Genomic DNA, 26,551 nt, shown 5'->3' on the forward strand with positions numbered 1-26,551 from the left:
GTATAGAACGCCTCAATTTCTTCACAAAATAGGAATAAGGTCTGATGGCTATTGTCTGAGATGTGGGGAAACCCCTGTGGATATTATATCTACAGGTGCTTCTCACAAAATTAGAATATCATCAAAAAGTTAATTTATTTCAGTTCTTCAATACAAAAAGTGAAACCCATCAGTAATAACTAGCCCACAACTGAGCGGTGTCACGATCCAGTAGGCGAAAAACAGATCAGTTACAAATTAAAGAAAAATGGAGCTAACGGATCCATTTTTCGTAGGCTTCAATGGTAAAATAACAAATCCAGCAGAGATCAGTTATTTAAAAACGGACTAAAAAGTTGGGTCTGCACAACTTTTTTTTGCCAACGGATTGGTAATGGATCCATTCTAACTAATCACTACTGGACATGTGAACAGAGCCTTAGATTCTGCTTTGGCTTTCATCTTATTTGCAGACACGTGTTTATCATAAAGCCAAATCCGATCTCTTGCTTTGCACTGGCTGCAAATAGTCTGGTTTTTGTTTTTCTCCTAAGTCTTGTGGCAAGGCTCATTAAAGGGTCCATATTGACTTTTGGGATTGCTACTTCCAATAGGTGGCGCCAGATTTCAAGTCCTCGTCCTCTTCTGATGAGGCAATTTGCATATTTAATTGAGCAGAGGAGCAGTGCCGTGCCTGTAAGTTTTTTTACACAGGCATATTACTCTCCACAAGGAGAGATGTTACCCCTAAGATCCAGGTCAAACATTTATGTAATGTCCGCTAAGGCAGGGTTCCCCAACTCCAGTCCTCAAGGCCCACCAACATGTCATGTTTTCAGGCTTTCCTTACTATTGCGCATGTGATGGAATTATTACCTGTGCAATACTAAGGAAATCCTGAAAACATGTCCTCTTCGTGGGCCTTGAGGACTGGAGTTGGGAAACACAGACCTAAGGCATGTCCTAATCCAGAGCCGGACTGGCCATCTGGCATTTGCCAAAGGGCTGCTCCCTGCTGTGGGTCTCTCATTCTGCTGAAGCCCCTTTTGATGTGGGGAGAGGAGGAGACGCGGACTGAATTCCCCTCATCTGAGCAGCAAAAGCAGCAGCGAGACCTCCTTGGTTCCAGCAGTCAGGAGGAAGGGGCGGCCTGAATGAACATTGTAGCTGTCCTTGTTTCAATGGCCGGTGAGCGAGGACGTTCAGAGTAAAATCCTCTACACCAGCTGCTGTCCCTGCAGCTCCATCAGTCTCCTGTTACCAATGCTCATGACTGGAGGGGAGAGAAGTCAGAGCTGCAGCATTTATCACATCACAAACACAAGCCGTGTCCAGGGAAGTGCACAGGGCTGTGCGCAATATTCTGCTGTCCATATGCAGCGATCTCAGCTCTGCTGTGTTAATTACATTCATTTAAGCCTTTGTTGGCAAAACGTGGAATCCATGTACAGGAATTTAAGTAGACCTGTGTTAGCAATCTGTACACTAAAAAACTGTGTATAGGACGCAGAAGTGCGAGTGTAATCTGTGCATTGCAGAGCTGTTTGCAATTAATGTGAAGTCAACAGTAAGGCATGTCTGCCTGTATAACAAACGGACAGTGGGACTGTACAGGGACAGTAGAGCTGGGACTGTACAGCAGATACATGCTCTCCACAGATTGGCACCATGCATCAGGCATTGGCTGTATTATCTCAGCCAGGTATGTTTGACTTGTTTGACTCTGAAATGCTGCTGCGTTTGAGAGAATTATATATATTAAAAAGCGCACGGCAGACTTGTCGCACAGGCAGGTCGCTGGCTGTTTCACCCCGTGTGCGGCCAGTGACTGATAGGTCTGTGCATGCATTTACAGCGAGAGAACTGTCACTCAAGGGAAGTGGACGGAGAGAAGCCAGCAGGGGACCCACCTGTCCAACTAGTCTCCTGTGCTATCCCCAGCGGCTTTTACAGTATGTTTTTCTCTGAAACATCAGAGCGCTTCAGAGTAAAAAGTACAAGACTGAAATCTTACAGCCGTGCCTGATATACGCTGTTCGATCCCCCAAACATAAATGTATCAGCTGTCAGGTTCCCTTTAAGCTAGGGTGGAAATGTGCAGGACAATGAAATAGTCACAAAATCAAACTAAGGCTGTCACAGACCTGACAAAATGTAGGACAGAATAACACAGTATTCTTCACTATTTTGTCCAGTAAAATACAAAGTCTGATGACGAAAACCCTACAGATACTGCTAGGGTCTGTAAAGTACAACAGGTACCACTAGTATCTAATATGTCAGGGGTCCAGCAGTGCTGTTAGGTTAGTTATCTTATCTTCCAGTGATGGAGCGGAACAATTGAGTTAATAACAGCAGTGTGAACACAGCCATACCATATCATTGGTGGCGAATCAGGTGTCTTATGTAACCACAAAAAATCCTCACCCTTTTTTATGCACATAAACTTGGGCTGATTTTTGATTAGGAAGGGTGGCAGCCCTTAACAGCAGGTGGGAGTGGGGGGTATGTTAGGTCCCAGTCTAGCACCTCTTATCAGGAGCTTAGTGCCTTGGCCTCTCTAGATGGATTGATCCAGGCCATTAAAGGGGTTGTCCAGGTTTTTCACGAAAGCCTGCAGTCGCTCTGTCACTGTGACTGCAGACTTGTGAAGCCTCACATCTCTTTCAGCACACTGTGGATTCTCTAGTGCCGGCAACTATGCGATCTACATACTCCCTGCCACATTCTGACTAGAAATGTGTGGCTTTGCTCAATACACTTGTATTGAGCGAGACTGCACACGTCTAGTCAGAATGTGGCCAGGAGTATGTAGATCACATAGTTGCAGTCACATGACCACTTGGTCTCGCCACTGGCACTAGAGAATCCTCAGTGTGCTGTACGCAATGTGACTGCAGGCTTTTGGGAAAAACCTGGACAACCCCTTTACCCCCCAGGGTGGTTTGCACGTTAATGACCTGGCCAATTTTTACAATTCTGACCACTGTCACTTTATGAGGTAATTACTCTGAAACGCTTCAACGGATCCCCCTGATTCTGAGATTTTTTCGTGACATATTGTACTTCATGATAGTGGTAAAATCTCTTCGGTATGACTTGCATTTATTTGTGAAGAAAATCGGAAATTTGGCAAAAATGTATAAAATTTAGCAATTTTAAAACTTGGAATTTCCATGCACTTAAATCAGAGAGATAAGTCACATAAAATAGTTAATAAATAACCTTTCCCACATGTCTACTTTACATCAGCACAATTTTGGAACCAAAATTTTGTTTTGTTAGGAAGTTAAGGGTTAATAGTTGACCAGCGATTTCTCATTTTTTCAACAAAATTTACAAAACCATCTTTTTGGGACCACATCACATTTGAAGTGATTTTGAGGGTCTTTTATGACAGAAAATACCCAAAAGTGACACCATTCTAAAAACTGCACCCCTCAAGGTGCTCAAAACCACATTCAAGAAGTTTTTTAACCCTTCACAGGAATTTTTGGAATGTGGAAAAAAAATTAACATTTCACTTTTTTCATAAGTTACTTTAGACCCAATTTTTTTTTATTTTCGCAAGGGTAACTGGAAAAAATTGACCCCAAAATCTGTTGTGCAATTCCTTCTGAGCAGGCTGATACCCCATATGTGGGGGAAAATTACTGTTTAGGCACACAGCAGGGTTTGGAAGGGAAGGAGCGCCATTTGACTTTGAATGTAAAATTTGCTTGAATAATGCCCATGTTGTGTTTGGAGAGCCCCTCATGTGCCTAAACAGTAGAAACCCCCCACAAGTGACACCATTTTGGAAACAAGACCCCTCAGGGAACTTATCTAGGTGTGTGGGGAGCACCCTGAACCCCGAGGTGCTTCACAGAAGTTTATAACATTGAGCCGTGAATATAAAAAAAAATTAACTTTCCACAAAAATGATCTTTTAGCCCCAAATTTTTTATTTTCACAAGGGTAAGAATAGAAAATGGACCCCAAAAACTGTTGTGCAAATTCTCCTGAGTACGCCAATACCCCATATGTGGGGAAAATACATTGTTTGGGCGCACAGCAGGGCTCAGAAGGGAAGGAGCACTGTGTGACTTCTTGAATGCAAAATTGGCTGGAATCAAGAGCAGATGCCATGTCACGTTTGGTGAGCCCCTGATGCGCCTAAATAGTGGAAACTCCCCCACAAGTGGTCCCTATTTTGAAACTAGACCCCTCAAGGATTTTATCAAAGGGTATGACACAGAATTTGATAACATTAGGTCATCATATTGAATAAGTTGTCATTAGTCTTGAGCGCAAGTGCTCGCTACTTGAGTTTGCATAGGGTACTCTGGTATGCACCATGTATCGCGGGTGCTAGAGGCCCCGCCCCGCATGTTTCACGGTTGTTAAGACACCCAAAAAAACACATGCGGGGATCGCGTGTTCATGGCAATCCTTGCAAGGTTTTTTTGGCCGCTAAGCATATGGGGCGGAGACTCTAGCATGTCACTCGAACACCCGCGATACTCTGTGCATACCCGAGCACCGGATGCAAACTCAAGTAGCGAGTACTTGCGCTCAACACTAGTCGCCATATCGTAATTTTTTTTCCTATTTTGAAAAAAATCCCAACCCCAACACAACCCTAACCACAAACCTAAGCCTAGAGTTTATCTAGTTTATTTTTTACGCCGTTCCTCGTGCGGTATAAGTGATGAGACGACTTTACTCTTCAGGTCGGTGCGATATCAGCGATGCCAGATTCATATCGGGTTTTTATGTTTGGCAGCTGTCACACTAAAAGACTTTTTTTTTCCCCAAAGACTAGTTTTTGCAATAATTTTTCCATATTTCTGCCGACAGTCATGTAAGGGTCAGGGCTTGATTTTTGCGGGACAAGTTGACGTTTTTATTGGTACCATTTTCGGGCACGTGACATTTTTTGATCGCTTTCTATTCCAGTGTTTGGGAGGAGAGAATAAACAAAAACCAACAATTCAGGAATTGTTTTTTTTTTATGCCGCTCCACGTGTGGTAAAATTGATAAGGCAGCTTTATTCTTCAGGTCAGTATGTTTACAGTGGTACCACATTTATATAGTTTGTTTTGGCGCTTTTACACAAACTTCTATAGAAATTATTTTTTTTTTTATCGCTTTATTCTGAGAGCTGTAACTTTTTTATTTTTCGGCTGATGGAGTTGTATGGCGGCTTGTTTTTTGCAGACGAGATGACATTTTTAGCAGTACCTTTTTTATTTACATTAGTCTTTTTGATCGTGTTTTATTCCATTTTTTGTTTTGCGGTATGATGATAAAGCTTTGTTTTATTTATTTTTTTTTTTTTACAGTGTTCACTAAAGTGGCTAACTAGTGGGACAGTATTATAGGACAGGTCATTCCGGACACGGCGATAACTAATGTGTACTTTTTTTTTTCATATTTATGGGTACAGTATATATATTTTTTTGCATTTTATTTGTATATTTTTAAAAAAAAAGTTTTCAGTCTGACACTAACTTTTACACTTTGTCCCACTATGGGACTTTCATTTTTGCAGGCTGATCGCTTGTATAGCAGAGAGCAGCATCTCTATCCTATGCATACAGCCCGTCACCGCTGCACAGGCACAAGTCACTTTGATCCTGCATTGCGCAGGATCAAAGTAACTTGCTGATGCCTGGTTACCTGGATGTCGTCATGACTACATCGGGTCACCATGGCAATTACCGAGATCCAGCACAGACAGCGCGGGACGCCGGACACTAGGTAAGTAAGCCGTACTTACCTCCTATTGCTCCCGGAATGCTACGATCGACTTCGATCGCAGCATTTCGGGGGTTAATGTGCCAGCAGCACCGCTCCTGGAACATGGTACCAGGTGTCAGCTGTGAGAATCGGCTGACACCCGGCAGCGATTGCCAGTCAGTAATAGTACGTCCCTGGTCCAATTGGCCCAGGTCAGTACGACATACTATTACGGACCACGTCAGAAAGAGGATGTTTCACCATTTTTACATCATACACTGGCCACATCATGATATAGGCTGAAGATCTAAATAAAATATACACAGTGGGGAAAATAAGTATTTGATACACTGCCAATTTTTGCAAGTTTTCCCATCAACAAAGAATGGAGAGGTCTGTAATTTTTATCGTACGTACACTTCACCTGTGAGAGACAGAATCTAAAAATAAAAGCTAGAAAATCACATTGTATGATTAGGAAATAATTAAATTGCATTTTTACCATCAATATTTCATTGGTGATTTATGCGTATGAAAAAAATATAAAGGAGAAACTTTGCAATTTTATTACAATGTTCATCACAGACAGCACACGGATTGTACACTGGTGCTGTCAGTGTACTGTCCGTGATTATCACAGCAGGTCTGTAGACTTCGACAGGCACTTTTGTCTGTGGTGCTGATAATCAAAAATGTCTTATTTTTTTTGGACAGTCGGCATATGCCACAGGCATATGAACACCATAGACTGCAGTTTAATGGAAAGGAAATCATGAAAGCCACAGATGGAACATGTATGTGAGGAACGGATGTCTGAATGAGACCTAACTGTCATTACACGTGCCATGAGGAGAGAAGGACGGCTCGCGCTGCAGCTGTAGGCTTCCTGCATTGTTATAACATGTACATGACCACCGATCAGTTTTATGCAAGTCAGTCAGCGTTCTATACGCCTCTTCACACAGCGATTGCTAATACAGTATGTTCTGTACACGTAGAACGTCATGTTCTCGGGAGTAATGTGCTACCAATAACCTTGACTTTTTAAGCCGGCTAAAAATTGCACGTGAGAAATAATCACTGACCTATTTAAATGAGCCAATAATCAGGAAGGCGTGCTCCTACTAACAGGGCTGTGGAGTCGGTATAAAATGGACTGACTCCTAAAATATATAATAAATTGGGTACAGTAGTTCAATGCAGTTTATGGGGAATATTTTTTCTTAAGAATTTGGGAAAGTTATGAAATGTCCTATTCCTGATCTAAGGGTCTAGACATTTAGCTGAGATGAATCTGTAGTAAATTTATCACTTAAACATGAGCCATGTATGAGGGAGTCGGGGGTCATGGAAATTGAGGCGTCGGAGGTTTGGCTTACCGACTCCACAGCCCTGCCTACCAACACACATTTCACGATTATTGGCTCATCTAAATAGGCCATAGTTCAGTGGCTGTCAGCTATGCAGGTCCGTGGCACAAACCACACATCGTTGTATGCTGCTGACCTATAGTTAGACTATCTAGAGGGCAAGATTACCGACGTTACAAGAAGTGGGCCTGTGTACTTGAGAATGCCAGGGCTGAATTTCAGTCCCAGCCCGGCCCTAGCTGGCCCCATAGCAAACTTTTAATGGGCAACTCTGAATTAACTTACAAGTTGATCAATGTTCTGGGTAAAATACAATTTTCTGCTGGAAAAAAAAAAGTACATAAGGCTCGCCAAGTGTGCCCTTACTATTACATCTCTATTCCCATCTCTTACACTCATCGCATAGTCACACAAGGTAGTATGGTAATTTTCGCAATTGCTATTGCCAAGAATAAAAATGAAAGCTTTTTTTTTAGTAAAATATAATTTATTACATACTTATATTCATGTAAATAAGATTAAATTTAGCAGGTGTTGACAACTGATATAAAACATTTATATCACAGAAAATAGATGCTCTGCAGAACAAATTTACAGGTTTCCTTTTTCCCCCTAATGGAGGATAACTTACTGATCGCTGGGGTCCATCTTCTGGGACCCCCAGTGAGCCAAGACAACAGGCTCTGTAGAGCATCATCTTGCAGAAGAGGCGCATATGCTCGCCCTCCGTTCCACTTGAAGATGACATTCTATAGAGCCAGATACCCAGGAAAGGGGATTACTTAAGTTTCTGGAAATTTACAAATAATAATTTGTAACTCATTTATTAACACCTTGGACATCTGCCACATTGACCGAAAAATAAATTAGTCTCCTTTGCAGCTATGCAAAATCAGATCAATTTAGTAAGATGTGGAATAAAATGTATAGCACTTGCAAAATGTGGGGCATGTAAGTATTGCCACTCTCAGGCTGGTTAGTTAGAATGAAGATAGACATACAAATTAGGCAATATTTCATCCTGTAAAGTGGCGTTCCCCAACCTGTGGCTCTCCATTATAGGAGGTGTAGTTTTACAACAGCTGGAGAGCCACTAGTTGGGGAACATCGCTATAGAGCAGGGGTCTCAAACACGCGGCCCGCGGGCCGCATGCGGCCCCTGAGGCTGCTTTATGCGGCCCGCAGGCACAGACCCCTTGATGATCCCGACCAGGTCCAGGAGGAGCCGCCGACAGCAGCGCTGCATTGCCGCACAGAGACTGTTTCCCAGCACTGCATTTCCAATGCCAGCCGCCGGCCAATCAGAGGCCAGCAGCTAATATCTGCGTGTCGGCGCAGCGAGTATGACGTCATTGCCATATGCAGATGTCAGCTGCTGGCCTCTGATTGGCCGGCGGCTGACATTGAAAATGCTATGCTGGGAGACAGTCTCTGTGCGGCAATGCAGCGCTGCTGTCGGCGGCTCCTCCTGGACCAGGTCGGGATCGTCAAGGGGTCTGACTCTGTGGTGCCTGCGGGCCACATCTGCAGGAAGGACGCCGAGGGAACGGAGGACAGGTGAGAATCATCTTTTTTTTTTTTTATGTGTGTGAAGAACAGCACAGGGAAAACATAGCCACAGGATGGGGACCTGGATGGGGCACATAGCCACAAGAGGGGACCTGGATGGGGCACATAGCCACAAGAGGGGACCTGGATGGGGCACATAGCCACAAGAGGGGACCTGGATGGGGCACATAGCCACAAGAGGGGACCTGGATGGGGCACATAGCCACAAGAGGGGACCTGGATGGGGCACATAGCCACAAGAGGGGACCTGGATGGGGCACATAGCCACAAGAGGGGACCTGGATGGGGCACATAGCCACAAGATGGGGACCTGGATGGAGCACATAGCCACAGGATGGGGACCTGGATGGGGCACATAGCCACAAGAGGGGACCTGGATGGAGCACATAGCCACAAGAGGGGACCTGGATGGAGCACATAGCCACAAGAGGGGACCTGGATGGGGTACATAGCCACAGGATGGGGACCTGGATGGAGCACATAGCCACAAGAGGGGACCTGGATGGAGCACATAGCCACAAGAGGGGACCTGGATGGGGCACATAGCCACAAGATGGGGACCTGGATGGGGCACATAGCCACAAGATGGGGACCTGGATGGGGCACATAGCCACAAGATGGGGACCTGGATGGGGTACATAGCCACAAGAGGGGACCTGGATGGGGTACATAGCCACAAGAGGGGACCTGGATGGGGTACATAGCCACAGGATGGGGACCTGGATGGGGCACAGAGCCACAAGAGGGGACCTGGATGGGGCACAGAGCCACAAGAGGGGACCTGGATGGGGTACATAGCCACAAGAGGGGACCTGGATGGGGTACATAGCCACAAGAGGGGACCTGGATGGGGTACATAGCCACAAGAGGGGACCTGGATGGGGTACATAGCCACAGGATGGGGACCTGGATGGGGCACAGAGCCACAAGAGGGGACCTGGATGGGGCACAGAGCCACAAGAGGGGACCTGGATGGGGTACATAGCCACAAGAGGGGACCTGGATGGGGTACATAGCCACAGGATGGGGACCTGGATGGGGCACATAGCCACAAGAGGGGACCTGGATGGGGTACATAGCCACAAGAGGGGACCTGGATGGGGTACATAGCCACAGGATGGGGACCTGGATGGGGCACATAGCCACAAGAGGGGACCTGGATGGGGCACATAGCCACAAGATGGGGACCTGGATGGGGCACATAGCCACAAGATGGGGACCTGGATGGGGCACATAGCCACAAGATGGGGACCTGGATGGGACACATAGCCACAGGATGGGGACCTGGATGGGGCACATAGCCACAAGATGGGGACCTGGATGGGGCACATAGCCACAGGATGGGGACCTGGATGGGGCACATAGTCACAGGATGGGGACCTGGATGGGGCACATAGCCACAAGATGGGGACCTGGATGAGGCACATAGCCACAGGATGGGGACCTGGATGGGGCACATTAGTACAAGATGGGGACTTGGATGGGGAACATTACTACAAGATGTTTGCCATTATTACTATATGATGCTAATTGTAAGACAATATTACTGAATGTGGCCAATTGGGGGAAACAAAATTGTAAAAATCAAAAAAATAAAAATAAAGCATGAAAAAATATTGGGCGCTAAAAATGCTGTTTTATATGTAAACTAAAGTAAACACAAAAAAGTGCACGTTTATTATCGCCACATCCATAACGACCCAAGCCATAAAAAAATAAACACGGAAAAAATGTTCAAAAGGTGTATACAAAAAAAATGGTATCACTAAAAATGTCACATTGAACAAAGAATGCGGCCCCCCAAATTCAAATTTTTTCCATGTGCGGCCCATATACCCAGCCGAGTTTGAGACCCCTGCTATAGAGTGTACAGCTTTACTCAATTCTATCCAGTAGTAGTCACATTTTTGTAACCTACTTCAAAAGGAATACTAAACAGAACATTCACTAAAAAAAAAAAAAAAATCTTCGAAATTCCTCTCGTAATGACCTTTTCTCCTCTGATCCATTTTTTCACATATTACAATTAAAACTGGGAACTACACAAACAAATCTTATTTTATTCTTACCAAGAGATCATTTGTGCCCCTTCCCCCACTTTGTGCAGCAGGAGCCTCTCCCTCCACTATCTGTAGTAGGATAAATTAAGTCCCACCTGTTTGATTAAATCACACCCCTCAACCATTCCCCACATAATAAAAAAATAAACATATTGCATAATAAAGCAAGTGCTGAGTCGTGTCCACCTGCCTGAATGCTACATTACTAGACTCTCTTCCACCTATTATGATTTCACAATGTATCACACTGATCATTTCTACTGTGCGTATTACCTTAATATGTAACAAAGTAAGATTTGTACAAGTTATCAAGAGTTCATACCAAGAATAGCCTCCTATTTAGTTACTGTAATAAGTCTCATAATGAACAAATATTTGTGCGTGTATGCATTAGAGATCTGCCTAAAATGATCATCAAATAAAACAATATAAATAATCCTTACAAATTGTTGAATAGACAAAAAAACCTCATAACTACTGCCATCTACCTGTACAAAGACTGCGTCATCTCTTCTATTGTCACCTTTCACCTTGATCATAGAAAATGAATCAATGCATGGCACCTTTGGACTGGAGGAGCCTCGGCTAATTTATTGTTATCGAGAGTAATCCTGTGATAGAGCAGGCCAGCTAAACAATAATTATATCTTTCAACTTTCTATAAACTAAGGATTACAGCCACTGCAATATATTAACCTGGGTTCCTCCAAACAGTCACAGATCACTAAAGTGATGTCTAAAATGTTTCTCCATCCAAACTTTAACATTTTATTTTGGCTTCAGTAAAACCTTATAACAGTCATAGAAAGCAAGCAGCGTTCAATCACATTAATGTTGTACCATTAAGTTTATTTCAGGCAAAAATAGGTCAGAAATCTGAATTTATATTTTTGCCGTCATGAGAAAATTACATTTGGATATCAAATATAGATTATACCTAAAGTCTATATATTTTCCTGCATAAAGTTCTGTTCAAAATCCAAATGCAATTTTATAAACCCTAGAGTAGCTGGTTTGTCCTTGCTGGTCTAACTCCGTGCCAAAGAGCAATTCTGTTCTTTAGCTTTGGATTCAGGAACAACAAGGACTTTATGAAGATCAGGTGACACAGAGTTCTGTAGCCCATAGTGGAGGCTTGCTATTATAGGGGACCTTGGAAACGGTGGTGGGCCTACAGACAGCAGAGGCAGCAGCTTCCAATGGTTCTTCTTGTAGTGAAGCTTCTGAAACATTATAAAATGACTTGTCCTCTTCATATGGGGTTTCCAACATCTTCAACACTCTCCTAACCTAGAGCACAGTTTAAGAAAAGGAAATTTAGATGTCACGTTAACAGCTGTGCAAATGCCCAATTAATATATTTATGGGAAAAGTCTGTAGGAATGAGAGTCACTCTTAGGCCATGGCCTCACTATCAGTATTTAGTCAGTATTCGGTCAGTATTTTTTCTCAGGAGTAGGAGCCAAAACCAGGCGAGGAACAACCAGAGAAAAGGTATAATAGAAACAAGTCACCAATTCTGCATCTATCACCCACTCCTGGTTTTGGCTCCCACTCCTGAGAAAAAATACTGACCAAATACTGACAGTGGGACCGTGGCCTTATCCATATACCCTAAAAGGACATAAAGATAAATACATTGCATTGTACCCACTGTTCTATATCGTTAGAACATGTCTAATATCCCAGGCTATATTCAGGTTTATTGCGCTTCTGTTTTTTCCCTCCCCTACTTCCAACAGCCATAAAAAAAGGTAATTTTTCTTCCAACAACCATACGAGGGCTTGTCTTTTTTGCAGGGTGAGTTGTAGTTTTGATTGACACCATTCATTTTACCAAATAAAGTAGTGGAAAAAGTTTAAAAAAAAAACTTAAATGCTGTGAAATTGCAAAAAAACAACAACCTGCGATTCTGCCACTCTTTTTTGGTCTTTGTTTTTACGGTGTCTGTAGTGCAGAAAACATGACATAATTCTCTGCCAGTACAATTACAGTCTTTAAAAAAAAAATCAGTTTCGTAAGTGGTGTAAAAGAAAAAAAATGTGTCATGATATTCTGAGACTCATATGTTACTTTTACAGAGTGGTGCAAGTTTTTTTTTTTCATGTAGCAAGCTATTGTTTTCATTAATACCCTTTTGGGTAGATACAACATTTTGACACTTTTTATTGCAATTTTTCATGGAACTGCAGTGACCACAAACCGACAATTTGAGTGTTAATTTTTTTTTCCTCTTTAGTGTTTTCTCGTCGGGTTAATTCATTTTTATAATTTGAGAGTTTGGATTGCTTCTTTTTATATTAAAAAGGTGTGATTCCATTTTTTATATTTAATATATTTGTTAAAATATGTAAATGACTGTCACCTTAGGGGACCTGAACTATATAGGTAAAATCACATGGGCTTCAAAGGAAGTCAGAGGACAGCGGTGGGGGGCCTTCAAGAGGCTTATAACAACTCATGGGGCTCCATGAATATGTTATGGGGAGCAAATGGTAAGCAGAGACTTGTGGACAGGTGATGCTGCTGTTTAAATGCTAAGTGATTGACAGCAGCATTTAAATGGTTAAACAGCAGCGATCAGAGAACTCCGGTTGCGGACGTTACTACATGATGCCAGCTGTGTATCACAGCCGGCATCTCCATACAGCAGCACCCAACATGTGACGTATTAAGATAGGATAAGAGTATAGAAAAGTCCTATCCTATGCGAACTATAATAGAAAATAAAAGTCTGACCTAATATATGATAAGTGTAAAAAATTATCCCAGATGCACAAGAACAATGATTTACACGTGAGAGCAGATGTTACCTCTGTGAAATCTCCCTTCTCAGCTGCATCTATGGCATTTTGCGCAATGTAATTTCTCAGAATGTGCGCTGGGTTATTTGTATTCATGATTTTCTCCCTCTCTGCAAAATAAGTGTCACCAACACCAGCATTTTCTTGATCCTTCTCCAAGCGAACACTAAGAAAGAAAGAAAAAAGGCTTTTCTTATATATTCTTAACCACAGTGACACTCAGAATGTCAAAGTGTTTAATTTACTTAATATCAATAGCCTGTCCTTAGAATAGGTCAAAAATATTAGATTGGTGAGGTCCGACTCCGCACCCCTGCCAATAGGGGTCACGTCTCCATGGTTTACCAGCATAACTCCAGACAGCACATGCCATCTGATTTAAAGAACTACCAAAGCCTGAATATTAATTGAATATATGCAGACATGTTTCACCTTACAAAGTAAAGAGCTGGATCATCAGTGGTGTAACTTGTGGCTCATGGGCCCCAGTGCAAAATATACAACAGGGCACCCAATTATCACAGGTCTTTATAGGGAACCTGTCATGTCTTATCTACTATCTACACTGCCCCCATAGCGTTGTAAGTGATGCAACGTGCATCACTAACATGCTTTTTCATTAAAATTGGTGGTAAAATGGCCAAGCGCCCCACTTATATCAGCGCTAACCAGGAGCAAAGTTCAAATGCGTGGACGGCGCCAGCAGTGACTGAATACGAGGATCACACCCCTATGACTAGACGAGCAGGTAGGATATAAGTATATAAAATGTTATAGACTCATATTACCACCAATTTTAATGAAAAAAAATTGCATCACTAACAACGCTATGGGGGCAGTTTACATAATAGATAGGACATGACAGGTTCCCTTTAAATAATATTGGTGCTCTTATATAGGCCAAAGGGTCCTTTGAGCCCCCAAAAGAGTCCAGTTCCCAAGTGAGACTGCAACCTCTATAATTACACACTAGCAGATTATGAGCACTCATGTTTCTTATGCCAGCCACGGTGGGGGAAAAAAAAAAGTCATCAGCTTGAGTAAGATGCACTGAATTTATATAGCAGCACCCACCTATTAATGTATTTGGCACATCTTCAGGCTGCCTGGGCACCACTATCTGAAACCTATGCCAGCTATGAGCTGGAGTAGATTTCTAAACATGTGAAGCTACAGTTTTCTAAAATTGCCCATAGATTCAACAATTATTAAGCGAAGATAACTGGGATCCTGGGTTCAAATCCCACCAAGGACAACATCTGCAAGGAGTTTGCATGTTCTCCCCGTATTTGCGTCGGTTTCCTCCGGGTTCTCCAGTTTCCTCCCACACTCCAAAGACATACTGATAGGGGATATAGATTGTGAGCCCCAATGGGGACAGTGCCGATAATGTCTGTAAAGCGCTACCGAATTAATGGCGCTGTATAAGTAAAATAAATAATTCATGATGACCTATAGACTGAAGTCAATGTAGACTCATGACATGGGAACACATTTTCTAATTTCTTCTTGACTAGAAATGGACATAAATGTTGTGTAATTATCTGCATGGAATCAGAACCCCTTTCTTTTCTACGTGTAGTGATTCCATATACTGCACAGGGTCAATCATACTAGTATTTTTTTTATTCATACCAAGACCATGTGAAGTGACATCCACCTATTCTGTAAAGAGATTCTTTCTGAAGTAAAGTCAGTTTACATACATCAAGATACATTTCCTTACCATTTCACATGTCTCTATATCTATCACATATAATGAGATGGGTAATACATAAGCATTCAATTAGTATTCAGTATTAGTATATAAAAAAAAAAGGGGTAAAGAATACAGGTAGGGTTACGTACCAGTATTTTTGAAGCCATTCTTCCCAGTGCTGCTTGTTCTCATTCATTAGGTCCTCGGTACTAGTCTGCTCAAGCTTTTGATATTTTTCTATGCGTTCCAGTTCCTGACTTATGTTGGCTTTAGATCCAATCAACGCAAACAATTGAGGATTGCTCTGCGCCAACATCAGCATCATTGTAAGTTGCCTGGAAAAATGCATATATGCAAAGAGCACACAAAGTTGGTTTATGTAGACCAGATTGAAGATAATTTTGTGTTTCACCACCGACCTCTGGTCAGCACACCATGTATATATACATCTGGGAATGTGTATCCTTGCCTGCAAGAACGCACCATCATTTAAAACAGATGCCAACTACTCAAGACTATCCATCTTACTCTATTATGCCAGGTTCAGAAGATGGCTCCGGCAATGCACAGTTATTTTGCCAGCTTGTCCTTACGTACATGCACTGTAAAATGGACGAGAATAGCGCAAGCGGAGTTTTTCCAATTTGAACATAGATCCATGTAGAAAAGCTCTCATGCACCTGCATTTTGACTAACATTTGCCAGTGAGCTGTCCATGGCTCATAACATAAGCCTTTTACCTGACCTTCAAGCTTGTGTACAGGTTGGAGTATGGCGATACCAACCAAGTTCAAAGGATAATACAGGTTTAAAAGATTGGGGTTCTACTTGTGCACCGAAGTATACCCGGAAGTGCAGTGTTTGTTATCACAAAGGATAATCCAGACTGAACACTTTGGACATAAAACATATCTGCGTGTGCCATGCACCGAGAAAATAAGGTATTTTTGGCAATATTTATGGCAGAAGACATTTTGTGGAAAAGTAGGTTGAGGTTCAGAGCACATCAGATGAGGTTTTCCAACTCTTCTCTAAGTGTGCCAGGATCTGATGACTGCTGCATCGGGGAAGGGACTGCCACATGGCTGAGCACTCCTCCCATTTCTCCAAGGCTGATTTTTATTAGAGCTGAATCTTAGCTACCCTTTAAATTTGTAGGGCTGTGCCCAGGAGAGGAGAGTGTTAGTGTAGGTCTCCATCTAAAGAGGTGGCCATCAAGATGTGCGCTAATTTATAACTAGTCTATATAACAATAATGCCATTCTAACAATGTCCACATATAAATAAGCTTGCCTTACACCTGAACATTTCATTTGCTAGATAATTATTGTTCATTTAGTATTTTAATATCGTGACAGGGCGATTTTTCATTTTACTTCTTATTTTTCCTCCATTTCTTTCAAAAGTCATAAATTTCTTTTATTTTTACGCCAAAAATAGCCATTTATCAGGGCTTGTTTCAGTCATTCTAGACTGGAAAGCAGCAACCAATTCCAAGTGTCATGAAATGGCACAAAAAAGTGCAATTTGCCATTGTTTTTTCAGTTGTTTTTACAATGTTCATCGTGTAGTAAAAATGACCTGTCAATATAATTCTCCAGGTAGGAACAATTATGGTAAAATATATGTACATATGTGCGTATATACATAAAATCTGATATATACACACCCCCACACTAGGTGTTATTTTTTGCTTTTTTAAAGGGGTGAAAAAAATTGTCACCGTTTTCTGAAGCATGGAGCTTCATATTTTTCATGAATGGAACTGGTTAAGGATTGTTCTTCGCAACTATTTTTGTGGCAAACTTGACGTTTTTAGTAATACCAATTTTGGGTACAAATGATGTTTTAGGGAGGTGCGCAGTGACTGAAAAACCACAATTCTGGCAATTAGTTTTTTTCTTTATTGCATTTACCATATGTGTTAACTTTATATTTTGATAGATCGACCTTTTAATTTTGCGTAACAAATATGCTATTTTTTTTATTTTATTATAAAAAGGAGAGGGATTATTTAAATTCTCTATAGTTTATTTTTTTCTATTTTTTGTTAAAAAAAATAAATTATTCTATTTTTAATCTCCTTGGGGGCTTTCAACCTGCGATCATTTGATCGCTTTTTCTGTACACTTGAACACTACTTTATTTTAATATACAGTCAAAATGACATTTTCCTATGATGCTCCACTACAAGCTGGGTTTCATAGGAGAACTAAGATTGCAGACATGGTAGTCTTCAGCAGGGCACCTGCTGCTAATGTACCTCATCAGCACCCCGTGATAGTGTTGTGGGGGACCAGCTGGAGCCGACGCATGCACACCGGTGATCGCCTTATTTAAATGCAGCTGTCAAACACACAAGGATCAGAACAAGTTGTGATCACTGCTGTTATAGGAAGTGCGGGCTCAGCTCTTGAGCCTGCTCTTTACATCACTATCTGATGTATAATTACACGTTGGAAAGAGGTCAAGCTAACAAAAGTATTGCATAACATGTTGTCCCTATATAATAAACTCATCTTGTAATTATGATATATACTATACCTTGGATCCATTTTTGGTTTAAAAGCAACTTTCAGTTCTTCCATACTAGCACACTGTTCAGTTATGATATTCACGAATCCATCTACATCACCAGCACTTCCAGAAAACTTGCAGAGGACACGGAAAGTATTTGTGAAATCAGAGCCTTTAAAAAAAAAAAAAAAAAAAAAAAAAATACGTGTAATAAAATGTCTGTAAAAGAAGAATGATAATAGCTGGTGCATAAAAAAAATATATATTTTTTTATTTAAGAAAATTCAGTAATATGGGTAATGCCACCAATTTAACCCTCACTGATCACCAGAACAAAGTGGCACTAGGAAAATCCCCCTAGCACTTCGACTTGTCAGCTTTGCTCACTCATGGAGTTGTCCTTTCCGAGAGCTGCTGATCGCTTTATTCTAGTGATCACAGCTTTAAGATCTTTTATTCCATGTTAGTGGCATATTGTAGCAATATTTCACTAATATCCAATCTTGCAGACCTATTTCAGTCGCTTTCCTCCATGACAATCAAGTTTTACACAGTCATCTATGCACAGGTATTAAAAATGTATTTATTCAACGTGCATTTAGTTGATGTGTAAGTAAAGAAATTTTACTTTATATACACAGTTATACCAACTGACTGTTGCTAACTCCAAAGATGGTCCAAAGGAAATACATTTTGTCAAATCCATCCGTTCATCAGGTCCGTCCTTAGATTGGAATGCTGTTATTTATTAACAGAGAAGTTAAAAGACAGCCTAAAGACTATGGAACGCCATAACATCCTCCTACTTTACAGTGTCTTTTTTTCTGATAGTGGATGAACAGTAGCTGAGGATGGGGCCAAGAAAAGAAGCCATAGAGAAACCTCTCACTTGGGCTCATGCAGACGAACATATAAATTGGACGTGTACTGTCAGAGTTTTAATCTGAAAGCACACTGACCTATGTTAGTCAATAGGACTGTCCAGACGAATGAATTTTTTGTTTTGGTCTCACTGTCCATGAGATGAAGGGGGGGGGGAATCGCTGCATCCACTACTTTCTTCCACGTCTCAGATGAGACTCACACATTCAAGTCTATGGGAGCATAAAAATAAAAAAACTATTTGATTAATTACATTTTTTTATGTAGTTGTAGGAAGATGGATCACACACGGATGTCACATGGACATAAAAAACGGACACATGGATGGCACAGGATGAAAGTCAGAAAAAAAAAAAATAGTCTGACAATTTTTCATACGTTCATCTGCAGCCGCCCTCAGGGCAAGAGCCCAAAATGTCTAGCAGGTAAATTCTGCCTTGAACCTGTCTAAAATAATGCTTAAAAAACCCCAAAAGAATGAAAAAAAAAAAACAAGTTAGAAAGAATGAACATCTGCACACATACCCTTACACAGACGGTGACCTAAAGGGTTTTCGCCTTGGGAAAACTTGGGGAGGTGTGCCAGTATCTAAAAGATACCCTGTGCACATACCCTTTAGAGGCAAACCTAAAGTCTTTGAATTAAATATTTTAAAATGCATGCTTTACATAATAGACAATATATCTAAGAGAAAAAAGTCCAGAACACCGCCCAGCGTCACAAGAAATCAATACTAATTGTTCTATTACACAGGTTTGTAGTTTATAGTCTGAAGCTTAATGGGTGTAGTAAGTGATAAATTTCACCTGTAAGGTTCATGGTGTCCAAGAAATCAGAGATTAGTTTGCTGTCCTCTTCAAGCTCTGCATGAATAAGACCCAGCTTCTTCCTCATTTTTTGCAGGTAATGTCTTTGGAATTCCACATCATATTCCTCTTCAAGTATTTTCTGACTAATGTCTAAAGGCAACTCCGGAACTAAGGCTTCAGCAAGTTTCCCTAAATTCCACTTACAGATCTCTGGCTGCTTGTTGTAAGCATAGTGTCCCATATTATCTGAGCCGTTACAGATGTGCTCAGGGTCATACCTGGAGGATAGACAGTGCCGGAGTTAGGACCATTGTCATTAGCAGACACAAGGACTGTTCTATTACAAGGACTGTTCTATTACGTGGAAAGCCCTTTATCTTACCACTGCTTTATTACTAACCTGTCCAAGAAGCCATAAGGTCCATAGTCAATAGTGACTCCTACAATACTCATGTTATCAGTATTTAATACACCATGGCAAAATCCAACACACTGCCATTCAGCAACCAGCCTGGCTGTCCGCTTTGTAATCTGGAAGAAAAATAATGGAATTAGCACTGCAAGACGAGGGTATGGAAAATCCTGATTTTCATCCAGAAAACTCGGACTTCCATCCTTATTATATGTATTTATACATGGCATTTTAAAATTAACATGATCATATACAGTTTCCTACTTTAATAATGGCAATGTATCTGTAAAAATCAGATATTTAAGCTTCAGAAGATGGACTGCAGTCTAGTATCGATCTCCAAAAGCCAAGGTCCTGATTAATGGTTTTAGGTCCTCGTTGTTTCCCTTGGACAGAGGAACCAGAGAGGGGTGCCCTCTCCCTTTTGTTTGCCATCACCATAGAACCACTAGCTGCCAGGATCTGTCAGCCTGAAGGTTATCAATGGATAAAGTGGGTTCCCGTGAGGACCGCTTGGAGTTATATGATTTAAACCTGTTTATGGCCAGTCCAAGAGTCACACGGCCTTTGGGAATGGATCCGATTGATGAATTTGGCCGGTTTTCCGGTCTAAAAATAAACTGGCAGAAATTCATGTTGTTACCTCTAAGCACTGTGGGATGGAAAGTAGGGGATGAATTCTGCAGGCCACAAATAGTATCACACTTTAAATATCTAGTACACGCATAGCAAGAAATCACACGCAACTCAATGACTTAAATATTTCCCCTCTTGTCATACCTGTGGGAGAAAACTAGTGTATGGGGTGCCCTCCCTCTGTCAGTAACAAGGATAGTCCTCCCTAAATTCCTATATGTTCTGGAACATTCAGTCTCCATAGTACCACACAAGGTTTTTGCCATGATCATCTCACTTTTACCATCTTTCATATGGGGCTCAAACTGAAACTAACCACTTTTCAAAGTCTATGGGGGGGGGGTCTTTGAGGCACCAGAGCAATACTCATGCTCCTTCTTGCCAATTCACAGACTTGCGGTTCAAGTGTGGAGAATAAGCAAAAAGATTTTTCAATTCAAGGACACAGTAGCAGAGTCCCCTTATAGCATAACAATGCTCGTCCTGAATTGCTACATTCCCAAGATGCTCAGTTTTGGTTGAACTTAGGGGTCCAGACACACGTAGATATCCAGGATGTTCTTGTTTCCTTTGAGTAATGTCAAAAGCTCTATCAAGTCTCCAGCCACGCTTTCTTTAGGTATCTGCAACTAAGGCATGCCCTAAATACCCAGTTCCCAGACACTGGAGATTGGGATTCTAAGGAGCCAGGGACTTTTTATGCGCCCAGTTACTAAGCAGGAGATGCTCCTCTTCACCATTGTTAGTTGAGGACAATAATACTCTCCCTATCAGAGAAGGTTTGAGGTGAGGCCTTGACCTCCCAGCAATATGTTTCACTGGCAATTAATAACAAGCTAGTCCAAATGTGCATAGTCCATCATTGCTACATGACACCCCCGCAAGTGATGTCACTTGTCTCTATTTCAGGTATTCTGACTTCGCTCTGTTGCCGGCTCTTTACTACTGATCTGAGCGGACAACAGATTGTGCACAGCAGAGAGACAGAGCAGGGACTAGCCCAGCCTATGAAACGAGTGTCACGGATGACGCTTAATTTCAGGTAGGGAGCAGGGGCTGCGACAGTGACCGCAGCCTGATGACGCTTCGCTTTAGTATCCCAGCATGCAGTGTGATTCTTAAATGAAGAGTTATCAGAAAAGAGGTAATGAAAAAAAATCAGATAGTGTAGTTAGGGACTGGTAGGGAATTTTAATAAAAGTATATTAGAAAATAGTTTAGATTACGGCACTAAATATATAGGGATTTAGAATTAAATTAACTTTGCATTCGGACCAACCCTTTCACATAACGCAGCACCTTGTGAATCAGAAGGAAAACAACTGCTGTATAAAGAATTGAGGTGGATTAATGCAGCCCGTATTTTCCCCCAAACACAAAATCCAGCGCATGATTCAAGTAAACATCTACTATTATGTTGTATAGAAATAAAGCTTAAGAGGAACCTGCCATGTAAAAACACCTGTCGCTAGCCTGCAAGGTAATAGCGCTCTAAAGCTGTGGTGCAGCTGCTGGGAAGAAACTAACTTTATTCCACGTGCACTATTGATTTAGGGAAAGTGTTTCAAACTTTAATCTAAAAATCTTTAATATAAAAATAGTGTAAGAAGTATGAGATTGGTGTGAAGCCATGGGGGCACAAGTCATCAGACAGTGGTAGTTCAGTAGTGCTCACTGTGTACCAACGGGCCACATACAGCAGGAAACACTGATATAGTGGAGCTGGTACCTCTCGGAAGAACTCTGCGTTTCGCACGTTTTTTTCGGCATGCTGCTCCTGTATGTCTGGATAAAACGTGCCGATCACATAATCCAGCATCTGGATCCGGATATCATTCCTGTTAACACTGGGACCCTGGCGTCCAGTAAGCTCATCAGTGGGCTTGAAAATCTCAAATGATCCAAACCTGAGGGAATGAAGGTGCTTTTACCTCTACTTATCGTATACATTTATGTGGAGGATAAAACGGCAACAAAGTTATCACCTCAGAAATGTGGCAGCGACACGTAAAACTATGGTGCACTTTTCATTCTTGGGGTGGCCGTCATAGAAGATGTCTCTGACCACGGTGGAGTCGGAGGTGACGCAGGACGCAGCTCTGGTACTCGGGATCCCCAGGTGGAACATGGCTTCACTGCACAGAAACTCTCGGATGCTGGAACGTAGCACTTTTCTGCCGTCCGCCTGTCTACAACAGAAGAATTGGGAAAACCCGTAACACACAGACAGACACCGTGTATAGAGAGGTTCAGGCCATGCACAGCCTCAGGGGGTATTCACATGCTGCAGTTATATAGCAGCCAGCCAGGGTGTGACAACAATCACCCTCACTCACTCCCTCCATCTCTCTGGGGGTCAGCAGTACACAATATGGGGGATATCGAGAAGAGCATTTCATCCCCTCAATCCTGTGCCCACAGCACCTCTAGCACAGCAGGGCTGTAAACATGGAGGATATTGCAAGTCCTGTAATGTCGATCATATGGGACGCACTGGTCCATGGCAGTGACCCAGAGAGGAATCCGGGGTCTCCCCATCAGCAAATAAGTGTACAAAGCAATGCCTGCCATATGGGCCAGACTAACCAGGATGGCAAGATGTAAGACATACAAGCAAAACGCTCGTTTGTCAGGAGCAACGACTTAAATGCAGGCATAAAAATAATGATTTTCGGCAGCACATGACCCCATGTAAACAGGTGGTGTGCTGCCGAGAACCCAATACTGTATGTGGACAGAGCGAACATATTAGTGAGCGTTCTCTAAATGGGCCATAGGATCACTGTCTATGCTCTATATGGCACACTGAGATGGGCTGATCGGCCATGAGCACAAAACAATGTCTAATCCGATCCTTCTGTTCCCACACGGCATCATTGTACAGGCAGCATATACCCTGCTTACACCAGACCATGTGCTGCCGAGAACCATGATTATTCTGCCGGCATAAAACTGTGCCAGTACTGATACTACATACATCTGTCACCCGGCCACAGAATGGGATTATTCAGAAAGCGCAGGTCGTCAGACAGGAGCAGAGACATTCCACATAACACCCCCCCCCCACGACCGGCAGCACCACAGCTGCCCCCTGTACTCCCGTCTGCCCCCCTCCCCTCCGTACCCTGCTGTCCCCCTGTACTCCCTCCCCTGCACACATCGCTGCCCCCCCTTTCCTGCGCATTCTGTACACCTCTCCGCGTGGCGCTGCCCCCTCTGTAGTCCCTCCCCTGCCTCCTGTACACCCCTCCGTGTGGCGCTGCCCCCTCTGTACTCCCTCCCCTGCCCACCCCTCCGCGTGGCGCTGCCCCCCGCTCCCCAGTGTTCCCTCCCTTGCGCACGGCGCTGCCCCCCGCTCAACAGTGCTCCCTCCCCTGCACAGAGCGCTGCCCCCCGTACTCACCTCCCCAAGGCGCTGCTCCCCCTTCCCCCAGTGTTGCCTCCCTCACACACGGCGCTGCCCCCCTGGTACTCCCTCCCCTTGCACTCCCTCCCCTGCACATGATGCTGCCCCCCCCCCCCCCCCCCCCATACTTCCTCCCCTGCCCCCGAGTGCGGCGCTGCCATTACCTGGAGTACGGGGTGAGGCCGGCTCCCTTCAGCTGCAGCTCCCAGCGCAGCCCGGCCGGGCTGACCACCTCCCCCAGGTACATGGCCGCCCCGTCTCCCAGCTGGCCGGCGAAGTTCCCGAACTGGTGGCCGCAGTAGCAGTGTGCGGCGGGCTGGGAGCCGGGCAGCAGGCGGTTCCCGCTGAAGTACACGGCCGCTTCTTCCTCGTCCTCCTCCCCGAGCTGCAGACCGAGCAGAGCCAGCGCCGGCGGGGACAGAGCCACCACTCTGGGCTCCTGCACCGGGCTGGGGCGCACGGGGGAGAAGCAGACTCCGGGGACTTGCCGCGACCGCACCGCGTCCTCGTCCTGCCCGTCCCCGGGCTCCACGGGCAGACAGCGCAGCGCTCGGTTGTCAAAGCGCAGAGCCCGCAGGCTGGAGGCCGGAGAGGCGGCGGCGGAGGTGAGCACTGCCCGCTTCATCGTGCTTACTGCACCCGTGATCCGGGGAACTGACACACCCGCCCTTGCCCAGCACACACCCATGCACCAGGCTACGGGCATCCGCGTGCACCCAACACGGGCATCAACAACACCCAAGTCACATGTACCGAGCCAGCTGCAGCCGCCGGGTCCTAGAGACCGCACTGCGCGGCTGCGTCATACAGAGAAGGCAGCATGACTAAGCATTCTACTGGCGGAGATTAGAAAAAGGCGTTGTTCATTGCGACCAATCAGATTCCGGCTCTCATCTTCACAGAGCTGTGCAAAATGTAAACGGTGTCCTCATTTGTCGGATGGAAGGTTCTAAAAGAATAATGTGCGAATGTCCCCAGATGGTGTCTATTTATGCTTTATGCCCATCAGGAGAACAACACTGCCGGGGCGGCGGGTCCTCCGCAGTAATGGCCATGGCTACTGACTTTATTTTAAAATACTTTATCCAGGATTTGCAATGGAGGCTCCTGACGTCACTCATCTTATATGATAGGACATGTATGGGAACCTGCCCTAATGCTGAGTAATTCCTACCATTGTACAAATCTAATGGTGAGTTACAAGTGCAGTGGTGGGCGCTGTACATCCAGCTCTCCTGCCTCTGCATAGTCCCCTCACACTGCCTGTGACCTGTCAGCAGGTGGGGACTATCTAGCTCTACATGTCAAATCCGCGACACCAGAACCACCACCTCTATGTCAGGCCCATTATACTGTATGGAGAACTATGTGGGCCCATTATACTGTATGGAGAACTATGTGGGACCATTATACTGTATGGAGGACTATGTGGGGCCATTATTCTGTATGGAGGACTATGCGGGACCCATTATTTTGTATGGAGGACTATGTAAGGCCATTATACTGTATGGAGGACTATGTCAGGCCCATTATACTGTATGGAGGACTATGTGGGGCCATTATACTGTATGGAGGACTATGTGGGGCCCATTATACTGTATGGAGGACTATGTGGGGCCATTATACTGTATGGAGGACTATGTGGGGCCATTATACTGTATGGAGGACTATGTCAGGCCCATTATACTGTATGGAGGACTATGTGGGGCCATTATACTGTATGGAGGACTATGTGGGGCCCATTATTCTGTATGGAGGACTATGTGGGGCCATTATTCTGTATGGAGGACTATGCGGGACCCATTATTTTGTATGGAGGACTATGTAAGGCCATTATACTGTATGGAGGACTATGTCAGGCCCATTATACTGTATGGAGGACTATGTGGGGCCATTATACTGTATGGAGGACTATGTGGGGCCATTATACTGTATGGAGGACTATGTGGGGCCCATTACACTGTATGGAGGACTATGTGGGGCCATTATTCTGTATGGAGGACTATGCGGGACCCATTCTTTTGTATGGAGGACTATGTAAGGCCATTATACTGTATGGAGGACTATGTGGGACCATTATTTTGTATGGAGGACTATGTGGGGCCGTTATACTGTATGGAGGACTATGCGGGACCCATCATTTTGTATGGAGGACTATGTAAGGCCATTATACTGTATGGAGGACTATGTGGGACCATTATTTTGTATGGAGGACTATGTGGGACCCATTATACTGTATGGAGGACTATGTGGGGCCCATTATACTGTATGGAGGACTATGTGGGGCCCATTATACTGTATGGAGGACTATGTGGGGCCCATTATACTGTATGGAGGACTATGTGGGGCCCATTATACTGTATGGAGGACTATGTGGGGCCCATTATACTGTATGGAGGACTATGTGGGGCCCATTACACTGTATGGAGGGCTATGTGGGGCCATTATTATGTATGGAGGACTATTCGGGACCCATTATTTTGTATGGAGGACTATGTGGGCTCATTATTCTGTATGGAGGACTATGTCAGGCCCATTATTCTGTATGGAGGACTATGTGGGACCCATTACACTGTATAGAGGACTATGTGGGTCCATTATTCTGTATGGAGGACTATGCGGGAACCATTATTTTGTATGGAGGACTATGTGGGCTCATTATTCTGTATAGAGGACTATGTGGG

The 26,551-nt window shown here is 43.6% G+C and overlaps 1 protein-coding gene across 1 annotated transcript; it reads right to left on the reverse strand.

Moving 5' to 3' along the window:
- Positions 1-10,924: 10,924 nt before the first annotated feature.
- Positions 10,925-24,654, reverse strand: SELENOO (selenoprotein O). Its single transcript, XM_073652109.1, has 9 exons — positions 24,032-24,654; positions 22,447-22,650; positions 22,191-22,368; positions 19,814-19,944; positions 19,411-19,691; positions 17,749-17,893; positions 15,354-15,539; positions 13,515-13,671; positions 10,925-11,990 (listed from the first exon to the last, which is right to left on the reverse strand). Exons 1-9 carry the CDS (start codon positions 24,571-24,573, stop codon positions 11,790-11,792), a joined length of 2,025 nt encoding a protein of 674 aa, XP_073508210.1. The 5' UTR covers positions 24,574-24,654; the 3' UTR covers positions 10,925-11,789.
- Between the last annotated feature and the right edge of the window lie 1,897 nt (positions 24,655-26,551).

This window comes from Phyllobates terribilis, unplaced genomic scaffold (genome assembly GCF_046119375.1).
Source record: "Phyllobates terribilis strain yellow unplaced genomic scaffold, ASM4611937v1 Scaffold_11__3_contigs__length_659146591, whole genome shotgun sequence".
Classification (NCBI taxonomy): Eukaryota; Metazoa; Chordata; class Amphibia; order Anura; family Dendrobatidae; genus Phyllobates; species Phyllobates terribilis.